The following is an 11,110-nucleotide window of genomic DNA, read 5'->3' as shown; positions in this document are numbered from 1 at the left end:
AAAGGCGGCTGCGAATGTCAGTGGCGCTCGTAAAGCAGCGCTGGCAGCGCTCGGAGCACCGTCAGTGCGGCATGTATTTCGCATTTCTCCGCAGAGGTTGTTAGAAAAGCCACAGGAGAGGAGTTATTGAATGAAAATGATGTTTAAGAAACTTCTTACATCTTGTTTTCGATACGTTAGCAAACTGAAAGATTACGGTGTTACCACAAATCCTACCCCACCTTACGAATTCATGTGTCAGGTTGGAGATCCTGTCTTACGAGCCCGCGCAGAGCCGGTCGACCCGGTGAAGGTCACTAGCGCCGAAGTTCAGAAGGTAACCATTTAATCGTGTACACTAGTCCACATGAAGTTGACGGATGGAGCAAAAATGATGCAATACTTCTAAATCTTCTTTCTAACTGAGCCGACCATGAACGCGTCTGTATTTTGAGTACTTCGTGTGTTATCGGGCCAACTGTCTGGAACAGATTCGGTGCGCGGTGGCTGAGTTTATTCGATAAAAATGCTGAAAACACTGGGATACGGGGGATGATTTGAAGCTTGGAGCCTGTGGAATTTGTAAACATATTGTCGCCGACTGGATGTCTGGTTTACTGTAACTAGAGGAACTTGTTCGTAGCGCTAAAATATTTTCTTGCTTTTAGATGGGGCTATCATGTGTAGACCAAAGCATCCAGTGACGCTAATCGTGGGCTCTACTGGAACTTAGGCAGCAATACCATATGCAAATGATTCGTAGCTCAGCTGCTACTGGCTCTTTCTTACTTTGATTTCACGAAAAGGTGGAATTTGGCGGGGTGTTTGCTTGACCACGGGTGGGTGCAGTTTTGGCCTGTTATTTACAAAAGAAATCGAAGCGGGGCGTCTTCTGCGGTAATGCGCCTAGGGCTCTTGAGCTAATTGAGAACAAAGAATAGCGAAATTCCATTAGAGACATAAAACATTGCTTCAGAATGCACCTTGCGTTACATTCAGATCCAAGGAATGAATGTAGTGAAAATAGGTATTCACTTGACAACATGGGCGCCATTTTATGGCACAGCGTGCAATTTCAGCAGTTCCGGCTGGAGCAGGTGGTCGTAAGCTAATTAGATATATGCTTGCCGCCTTTCACTGTGCTGCATGAATCACAGACTAGAAAGCTGCTAGGAGAACCCAGCTTTTAACGCGATAGCGTTAAGGATCCCATTCAGTGAATAAACTCAACGTTGGTATTGCTGTGCTGAGAAAAGCAGGTGGCCCACCTGCCATGCCACCTGCCCATTGTGGTGCTGTGCATGAACCTTACGGGAGATCGGGATGAGCAGCCTGGGTAACACAAGCCCAACAGGTGGCGGTGTTTGAAACAACCACCTGCTGGAGCAGTGGCACATTGCTTAAATGCTGCACCACTGCGCCAGTAGTGGTATGAGGACTGCCCACAATTTGAGAATGTAAAGTAGACCGTGACCAATTTTGCATATACAGGCATGTAGGCGGAACCTAGGTGAAAAAGAAGGAGTACTTGCATGGGAGGGATCTGTAATGCTATCGCATTGTCCTGTTGTAGGTAAGTTATGTTATATGTTATGTGATGGTGAACAAAACAACGATGACCGTGTCTGTGAAGTGACATGCAAAGAGGATCCCAGGCCACTGAAGGGACCCATTAACGCTGTTGCGTCATACCTTTAAGGTGGAACTTAAGTGTCCCCTCAAGTTTTTGGTGCAATAACACTTATAGTGGGCATTCCCCACATTTAGCCATTGTGTGTGTGTCTGTCTGTCTGATGCTTGCTTTGTGGCAAGCTGCTGACCTGTCCACTGGGTTGTGGGCAACCTGCCCAGGTGTGTGCGTGTGTGTGTCTAGGTTGCCCTCTTGCCACTGCCCACTGTGGCAGGTGGCAGTTCAATTAATGATTGGTCGCAAGAGGTTGCTCAGAAAGTCCAACCTGGGTCTCACAAGCCCCACCGATGGCAGCACTTGCCATCACAGGGCAGAGCCGCATCACTTAACCACTGCACCAAGAGTTGTATGAGGACTCCCAGGGATCTATGAATGTAGAGAATGATAGGTTCCGCATATATGAGCATTAACCAGTTATTGCTATCCCATTCGTGAACATTGGATCCGAACACCGGAACCGAAGTGAAAACTGAAGTGCCAGTGTACGTAATTTGTATTTGGCCGACTACACAAATTAACCATAATTTTTTTCAACTACGTTGGGGCAATGCACGTATTGTGCAAGTGCAAAGGAGACGATGGCTATGGATACATAAAGAAAGTGGTGTGGATTATTGAGATGGAGCTGGCACTGAAAGCGTTGAGCAAAGCACGGAAAGCAAAGGGCTCAAGGCTAGGCAGCTCAAAACTCCAAGCAGTGGCAGCGGGTGCTGCTGTGTGGGAGGCTGCATGTATTATGGTATTGGAGGCTTGGCTTCACTCGATTGTGGCACGTGCATCTGAAGGGGGAACGGGGGCTGTAATTTTTTTTATTTGTCAGCATGTCTTGCTCAAACTTGCATGCAGGTATATCTAGAATGCCGATTTCAAATATGCAGTTTTATTTCATATATCTCACCTGGAGGGAAATGTATGGCAAAACAACATATCCTAATTAGGTCATTTCTTATGGTCCCTTATTCTAATTTCTGAGTTAACAAAAGCTTTTTAAGATTAAGCAGACATTTGCAAAGGCCACAAATCCTAAAGCTAACAAAATGCCTTTAAAGTCATTTTGTTTGTCATAATTAAGAAGGTCGGAAAGAGAAACCTGTGGCACTAAGTAGCCCACACTTGATATAATTGTGAATCTATCTTGTTTAAAGGAAAGCTTTAAGATGTGCGGTGGACCCTTGGAAATGTCTACATATTCTTAAAAACGCTTCAGCTGAAAAATTATCATACAGGCCAGTAAGAAATAGCCTAGTTGGGATGTTATTTTGCCGTATATTTCCTTCCAGGTGTAATATCTGAAATCTAAGAGCATATTAGAAATTAGCATTTTATAATACACCTGCATGCCAAGTTTCAGCAAGTTATGTTGAAAAATGAGAAGTTTATAATATCCTCATTCCTCCTTAACACGTGCACTGTGTGGTGGGTCATCGGTGTGCCACGTAATTTTTATGCTGCGTGGCGATGAATACTGGTTCCCATGACGAAGCTGTAGGTGTGGGACAGATTTTATAGCGACGTTTTCCTCCTTTGACCTCACAGTGAAATCTGACCCGTGGCTTCATTTTTTGTGATCCAGTATTCGGGGCCGCACAGCATGGATAAATGACGAGACCTGCCAGCAACCCACGACTCATTGAATGTGTTAAATGGTGGCGATGCATCCTCTCGTTTTGCATTTCAGAGCCTCTTTAAAAAAAAAATGCAGATGGCATGCTGAAATGCAAAACGAGAGGATGCATCGCCACCATTTAACACATTCAATGAGTCGTGGGTTGCTGGCAGGTCTCGTCATTTATCCATGCTGTGCGGCCCCGAATACTGGATCACAAAAAATGAAGCCACGGGTCAGATTTCACTGTGAGGTCAAAGGAGGAAAACGTCGCTATAAAATCTGTCCCACACCTACAGCTTCGTCATGGGAACCAGTATTCATCGCCACGCAGCATAAAAATTACGCGGCACACCGATGACCCACCACACAGTGCACAGTGCACAGTGCACGAATGGAAGTCGAAGAAACCGATATCGGCCGAAGGGGGTAGCAAATGTGCAGATCTTGGATGATTGCTCATCTAGTGGGATTTGGTGAAATCCAGCATTTGCGTCGAGATGCGAGAAAAACTTCGCGCCTGCCAAGTCCGCTTCAATGTCTTCGCGGCGAGGCATTTGGTAGTGTTCTCTCTTCAAGCTTTCATTTATGCGTCTCGGGTCCATGCAAACTCTCAACTTGCCGTCTTTTTTTAACACAATGACAAGCGGGCTTACCCAGTCTGTAGGGCTGCTGACCTTCTGGATGATGCCTTCCTTTTCCATCCGGTCCAGTTCCGCACGGAGAGGCTCTCGCAGTGACAGGGGAACCCTTCGAGCTGGCTGGACGACTGGCAGGGCTTCCTTGTGCAGTACGATCTTGTATTCACGTGGGGCGCGTCCTATCCCGTGGAAAAGCCGTGGGAATTCCTTGACGATCGGTTCAGCTTGGGTCATCGTCACGTTTTCTACAGCGCGCTGGACGATCCTTAGCTTCTCGCTGGTTGCCAAGCCCAAGATAGCACTGTGGTCTTTCTTTACAACAAAAAATTCAGCCCACACCTTATGGTCGCCAGCCGTCACGGGTGCTGAAAACTTGCCGATATGTTTGATAACGTTACCCCCGTAGGATCTCAGAACGGCGCCGCTTGGCATCAGGGTAATGGCCTTAAGCTTGCGGAACATAGAGAGCGGCAAAACGTTCGCCTGCGACCCTGTATCAACCTTGAACCTCACGTTTTGGCCTTGAATGCATGCGTCCACTTGCCAGTCACGTTCTCTGTTAGCGCTGCCGACAGCGACGTCCAGCACCTCGAAGTCGTCGCTTTCATGCTGTACTTCGTAGACGTCATCTTGTTTCCTGCAGCAAGACGCGAAATGGTTTTGCCCATTACACGAGTAACAGGTTTTTCCGTAGGCTGGGCAGCATCTCGAAGCATGTCTGCGGTTGCACCGCGTACAATTTGGGTCGCGCCTGGACCCTGTCTGAGCACTCTTCCTGGCCGTAACAGCGCTCATATCAAGCTCTTCATTTGCCTTCCCCCAGACTTCGTTTTGGCGAGCTGAAGTCTCTGCCGCCTTGCATAAGGTGACAGCTGCTCCCAAGGTCAGGTTTTTGTCCCTGAGCATCTTCTCTCGAAGCTTTGGCGAATTGGTTCCGAACACAACTTGGTCGCGCACCATATCATCTGTTATGGCCCCGAAGTTGCATTGCTGCGCTTGTCTCTTTAGGGCACGTACAAACTGCTCGAAAGGTTCCGCCTCGCCCTGACGACGTGAACGGAAGACGTACCTTTCGTGGATTTCGTTTTGTTGCTCCACGCAGTATTCTTCGAATTTGGCAATCACGGTGGCGTAGTCTTCCTTGCTGTCTTCCTCGGTGCACACAAAGTTGTTGAAAACGTCCAAGGCATCCTCTCCAGCAACGCTGAGCAGCAGGGCCGTCTTTGCCGCCTCCGATCTTGGCTTGTCGGTGCATGCCATGGCTTGAAGAAAAAATTCGAACTTCTGACGAAACAGCCTCCAGTTCCTTCCTCCATCGGCGGTCAAACGCAGCGGTTCGGGCGGCCTTAGGTGCTCCATGGCGTCAATCCTTACGTTCGGCTAGCCCCGGAAGCTGTCGTTTTAACTGGTCGCCTTCACCCCACTTCTGACACCATGTATCGTCCTGGAGCGGGACGACAGGAATGGACAGCCAGTGTGTCTGGATAACAAAGAACGTGCTTGTTTATTCAGTGCTGATACTTATAGCCGAAGGTGGAAAGGGGTTAGTGAAAACAGAGGGCGAGGGATAAGCACGTGGTAAGGAAGCCTACAGAGATAGCTTGCGTGCTTTCATCTGATATGATACACTAATGAAATTGAATGTAGCTTGAAGACCGCTTCCGTTTTAATACGTGCAGCATAGTGTCATCTTCTACCTGGTGATCCTGCTGCACAATGTGGACTCCAAGGTCCCGAGCCTGGTTCCTTTACTTCAAGTGAGTTCTGAAACTGCATCATTTTCTGAACTTGTAATTTTGGGCAGAATGATACCAGAAGTATTGTGTGTATATTGCTATCACTGGAACAATTTAATGATTTGTCAGATCCTTATCATTGCCTCTGGTTAGATTTATATGCTCACTATAAGCACGATAGCCCGGATTTGATTGGTGGCTCTGAATGGCTCACATGCTTTGGTGAAGACTGGATATACTTACATTGAATAATCGCCCTATAGTAGCTGAAGACAGAAGGTAAAAAGGTTGGAATGAGAACGTGGAATTTGAATGCTAGGCCCACTTCAGGTTTCCTGGTGGTTCTCCTTTTGTTATTTTCTGCTCGAAAGATCATGGTACAGGTGCAATGGCTATCAGTATGCTCAACGTCTTCATAAAGTGTTGTCAACTGAAAACAGTGAGAAGCTCTTCAGTTTTTCAAACTTTAGTTGCTGCTCGTATTGCCAGTTGAAATTAGTGTGCAGAACAAAAATCTATAGATAATTTCGGTGCATGTATGCCTAATGTGGTAAAAAAATCATGGTAAAAAAGTTACCATGGCACCAAACCTCATTCAAGGTTTGATGCCATGGTAAAGTGCCTGCATTAGCTGCTAAACACTTGCTTTTTACTACAGAACACCATGCCAAGGCTGGATGCTCTGAAGATGGTCTACCGTGGCATTCACGACACCTCTTGGAGCCTACAGCAGTGAGGCCTTGTCCATGTCCTCCAGTCGCAACCCCCTGTGTCAACTTTTGCCAACCGGTTTACAACGAAGTCTGTTCGCATGTTCAAAGGACAGGCCATGTTGACTTTGTATTATTTCGTATATATTTTTTATGCTATCTTGCAAATCCTTCCTGAGTGGCACTCATTACAAGTGATGCCCCCATTTTTATTTATTAAACCCTAATCCAGTAGAGTTGTGAAACTTGCCAAGTTTTTACCCGTCTTTGTATATAGTGAAGTGCACACATTTTTAGGTTTCATATTTGGACCAATGTGCAACATATCAATTGTGTGTGTTCTGTTTGAATCATAGGAAGGACGGCTGGTTTAGTGTGGAACACCCGCATGTCTTCAGAATGAGTTGAGGGGTATACAGTTTTGATGACCGTGTCATTTTTTCATGTATTATTGTTCTTTGAAACAAAGCGTTTGCCAAAGAACTTGCATCACCAAAATGTCATCATGCACATGGCATTCACTTGCTTATGTCGGTTGCTAAATCAATACCTCTGGAATCTTGCTCATCAATTTCATCATCAAGCATACCTTCTCTAGGACTTACAGTGTACTGCAATGCCTGTACTTCCAGTCTGTAACAATGGTTGACTTAAGCCTCTGCTCATCATAGTTTTTCATTTTAAGTGCTCCAAAATTTTCCAACAATTGCATTGTAAGTTTCACACCTTCATGGGTTATGAGGTAAGAAACAAAGATTGCATTGCCTTCTTTTGCCAACCAACTTGAAGGCACTGAACTCGAACCTTTATTGTGGTGTTTTCCAATGTGTTTTATGAAATCCAGTTTGATATCTTGCCAAGAACTCCCGAAACGCACCTGAAATAAAAAGTAGACCATGTTACTCGCTGCACTGGCCACAGATCTTAACAGACCGGGGTGAAGAAAGCGCCAACTTAAATAGACACTGAGGCCAACGCCATTCAGTTAATGCTCTCTACAAATAATCACTCTTAGGCTCTTTCTGGATATGTTGACTTTGTCTGGCAGCAAGACACATTTATTGGTGAGGAAATTGGATTTAAGAGCTTGTAGAGCTAAGCTTACTGTGAAAGCTGTTATAGCTTTGGTTTAGCCATCTTCGTTGTTATTGATGCTAGCTTAAAAATTCTTGCGTTGAGGTTGACAAGTGATGAAATGCCTATCTCTCGTCTGCTTTACGTAATCTCATTTAATATACTGCATAGTCCGTTTAAGAGAAAGCCTAGCTGTGCTAATGCGAATTAGCGAAATATGATCTGGCCACCCATTGCTTCTCACCCTCTCTCTATCTTCCCTCTCACAATTTCCCTCCTCTCTCCTAAGCATGGAGAAGTAGGTTTCCCTCTCTCCACTTTGCCGCTGTTGGCAGGTGGCCATTGAATTAAATTAATTTCACTCAATAATTAAAGTCTTACAGCTGACGCTGTAGATTCTGCGGTAAATGCAGGCTTATATAGCTAAACCAAAGCTATAACAGCTTTCAATATAAAAATCTTCCTGCCAGTCAATTCAGACCCGTAATGCCCACACCGAAAAGGATGGGCTGCCACTGTTTTGAAGTGAATGACTGTGTAGCACAGCGTCTGGGATCCGCATCGAAAGAACGGTGTCCACGCATGCATTTTACTTGCGAAATCGACCGGTAATGGCGACGCATGCATCTAGTCTTTTCTAGCTTATAAAAGTGCCATTTCTGGTGATAGCGGTCTCTTTGTAGAACTTGGTATCTTGTCACTACAGCCAACTTCTAGTTGTCCTCGGTGTCCCTTTAAGTTTGTGGCTATTTGTACAAGACATGGCAAAACAAGACGTGTGCAAGGTTCTCCGATAGCCTAACACCCTGACTCATTTGTCTGCAAAAGAAAAATTAGTCGGTCATAAACGTGGTAGAAACAGTGTCGAGATCTACTGGTGTCAATGCCAGCCAACTACCTTTTGTGCCTAAATTACATTCCAAGCCAGCTGGTATCCACTTCTAATAGGTTCTACACTTAATGCTATGATGCAGCATCCAGCAATGTATTGTGAATTCCGGTATACAGTCCACAGACTGTACATGTTTAAAAGTTAAAATTTTGGGCCTTGTGGACAATTTATAGGCGTGGACTATACAGCATTTTCAGTAAAGTCCAATAGAGCTCAATGCGAATCTATGTACCGCTTGCAGGTTATATAACGAGTACGGATTATCTAGTAAAAAAAAAAAAATTACACCTGATGCAGACTGTATGCCGGAAATTACAGTAACATGCCTTGGGAAAGATGAGATCACACTTAAGAATGTTTTTCCAGTTAAGTGTTAGAGTGTTCTGTAGAACTGGTGAATGTTTAAAAATATGCTGCCTAGTAAGTGGCCCAGTCTGACGGCTTTGGAAGTTGACTTATTCTCATTAATCTTAAGGCTCATTAAAGGCCACACTTAACATTTGAGATGACAAGTGAGCTTGTTTTCCTTCTTTATCGTTAAGTGTGCAACATTTGGGAATTTTTCAGGTAAGTGAGCTTGCCGTGAAGCTTTACTATTAATACTGTCATGTTTTATGGTAACACACTTTTGGAGAAATACTTTGAGGCAACGTTTTATCAGTAGACAGTAAAGGAGTAATTTCAGAGTTACATTTAAGTTGCATTACACTTTATTGGTGTCATTTGGCCTAGGAATGCTATGGGTGCTCATTTTTGTTATTTGTGCTTGAGTTTTCATTCCTCTGTCCTGTTGAGAAAACAAAATCTGGCTTGTTGCTGATTTTGTCTTTTTTACCAGGCGTAATGAGTAGTCAGATTATTGTGTTACAGAGTTGACAGAATATGAGTATTAATACTGATGATGATTATTTTATACTTCATATATGTGTTGTTTTCAGTTTCAGGGCTGATATATTAGATCATCAGTGTTGTGAGTACCTGGAACTAATGTTGCTCTGTAGATTTGTGATTAAATCATGTTGTTTATAAGAAACTTTCTGCAGTCTCATTGTTTTTTAATTGGAATATGTATGTGCCTTATTTTGGCATTTTATGCATTCTTTAGTATAGTTACTGCTTAGCTTTTGGATATTCATAGTGAATATACAGTGACAACTACTGCTCCCTGAGCTAAAAAAGAAAGCAGCACTGTGTCCTGGTTGTGCATGTAAGTATACTATTTCACTGGGTTTATCCAAAGAACCTCAGGTGGTTGAAATTAATCAATGGTCCTCCACTGCGGTGTCTCTGATAGCCGACATGAAGATTGCAATGTCGTGCCAACTATACCATGCCGTCATGACAGAATACTTCCCGCTGCAATTACCTTTTCAATGTGTGCAGTATTCCACTGCCTTCTGTGGATGCTGGAGCAAGACAGCGGCCGAACTGATCAATGGCCCTAGGCCCCATACCATCTCGGAGAATGGTATTGTCGAGGATGATGATGGTGCCATCTTGCACTTGTTCCGAGGCGTTCACAGCTTGAAGAATCGCTCTGTAGATTGGGTCGGGTATGTTGTATCTGCTGATGGTGAGTTTGCGCCTGGAATAACTTGGCCTCTGAAAATGGTTTTCACGTACATCAAAATCACTGCTCCAAGTGCCCCCTAGTTCTACAAGGCCTTACCACTTGACGGAAGCTGCTCTGAACTTCGTACGGCGTTGTGCGCAGCAGGTCACGCTTGGACTGTCCGCGTAAAGCTGCGCGTGTATCCGAAAGCTTTTTCTGGCGGTTGTGTGCAGGCAGCCTGATTTTGCGTCTCGCCTCATCACTCAGCGGCGGTTCCTGCTCCAATGGCGTCGGCAGGGAGCTGTCAGTTGAGAGTCCTGTGGGAAGATGTCCTCATGCTTTTGAAGCTGTTTTTTCGAGAGGAAAAAAATGAGAAGAGTTCACTGAAACGAGATCGCTAACCTTCACTACTCGAGACGCTGGGGGCCATCTGTGCTGTAGGTGGCAGATCGACGTGCTTTTTCTGGATGCGCAGCAGAAACTGGTGATGGTAGGGTTCGTACGTCACCCCGTCTTTCTCGAAGAATATTAGCCCACTCAGCTTCCACTCGGACAGTTCTTCGCGGTACCTGTTAAGGCTTAACTAGTGTCAAGCGGACGCGCACTTGAGTGCGAAATGTAGCACGGGCAAGAAAAGGATACGAATGTTTACGGCAAATTCTGCCGTGGAAAGACTCGAAGGGCATTGTCCCTCGCGTGACATCTGTACTATGGACTCAATAATACCCTGTGTAGGAAAAGAAAATTGTTAGGAAGTGAACCAATGAAACCGGTAGATGAGGACCTGACCTGTTCGTGGTGCAATATGTCGGCGCTGTCAGGCGGCCTGTATAAGAAAAAACAACCTCTGGTTAGAGTTGTACATATTAAGAGGATTCCTTTCGACGACCTTGATTTCTCACCATTCAAGTTTGAACTTGTACACGATCTCTTCATGCCAACAAAGTTTGTAATGAACGCTCATTGTTGCGCTTCTTGACCGTCGTCTGCTTGCAGAGCTCAGCCGGCTCAGCGGCTGGTCATAGCGTTTGAAAAAATATATATATGTATAAAAAGTTGCAGATTGTGCATTATTTGGACCTGCTAAACAAAATACTTACCATTTTACCAACTGAAAAAGAATATTTACTGACTCTTATCAAACACGCTGCAGAAACGCAGAATCATAGAAGGTTTCTTGCTCTACGCACAGAAAATACCAGTTTGAGAAAAGCCAACATGAGCCAAGAA

The 11,110-nt window shown here is 44.9% G+C and overlaps 2 protein-coding genes across 2 annotated transcripts; one reads left to right on the top strand and one right to left on the bottom strand.

The window, feature by feature from the left end:
- The first annotated feature begins 1 nt into the window (after position 1).
- LOC144113897 (uncharacterized) lies at positions 2–9,361 on the top strand. The gene is made up of 3 exons (XM_077647282.1): positions 2–316; positions 5,596–5,673; positions 6,311–9,361. Exons 1-3 carry the CDS (start codon positions 131–133, stop codon positions 6,386–6,388), a joined length of 342 nt encoding a protein of 113 aa, XP_077503408.1. The 5' UTR covers positions 2–130; the 3' UTR covers positions 6,389–9,361.
- On the bottom strand, positions 7,124–11,108 carry LOC144113884 (uncharacterized). The gene is made up of 8 exons (XM_077647262.1): positions 10,981–11,108; positions 10,783–10,895; positions 10,670–10,706; positions 10,523–10,607; positions 10,283–10,438; positions 9,998–10,197; positions 9,695–9,930; positions 7,124–7,239 (listed from the first exon to the last, which is right to left on the bottom strand). The coding sequence occupies exons 1-8, from the start codon at positions 10,981–10,983 to the stop codon at positions 7,194–7,196; spliced, it is 876 nt and encodes a 291-aa protein (XP_077503388.1). The 5' UTR covers positions 10,984–11,108; the 3' UTR covers positions 7,124–7,193.
- Positions 11,109–11,110: the final 2 nt, after the last annotated feature.

The sequence above is a fragment of the Amblyomma americanum genome, chromosome 1 (genome assembly GCF_052857255.1).
Source record: "Amblyomma americanum isolate KBUSLIRL-KWMA chromosome 1, ASM5285725v1, whole genome shotgun sequence".
In the NCBI taxonomy this organism is placed as follows: Eukaryota; Metazoa; Arthropoda; class Arachnida; order Ixodida; family Ixodidae; genus Amblyomma; species Amblyomma americanum.
Note: the sequence above shows the minus strand (reverse complement) of the source record. Positions and strands in the feature narration are given on the sequence as shown.

What these genes read in the sequence shown, in the direction of transcription:
- LOC144113884 (XM_077647262.1), bottom strand. An exon ending in TACAAGTTCAAACTTGAATG is followed by an intron (nt 10,707 to 10,782) that starts GTGAGAAATCAA and finishes TTTCTTATACAG; the next exon opens with GCCGCCTGACAGCGCCGACA. An exon ending in CAGCGTCTCGAGTAGTGAAG is followed by an intron (nt 10,198 to 10,282) that starts GTTAGCGATCTC and finishes ATCTTCCCACAG; the next exon opens with GACTCTCAACTGACAGCTCC.
- LOC144113897 (XM_077647282.1), top strand. Translation starts at nt 131, where the DNA reads ATGAAAATGATGTTTAAGAAACTTCTTACATCTTGTTTTCGATACGTT. An exon ending in CTAGCGCCGAAGTTCAGAAG is followed by an intron (nt 317 to 5,595) that starts GTAACCATTTAA and finishes TAATACGTGCAG; the next exon opens with CATAGTGTCATCTTCTACCT. An exon ending in GCCTGGTTCCTTTACTTCAA is followed by an intron (nt 5,674 to 6,310) that starts GTGAGTTCTGAA and finishes TTTTTACTACAG; the next exon opens with AACACCATGCCAAGGCTGGA.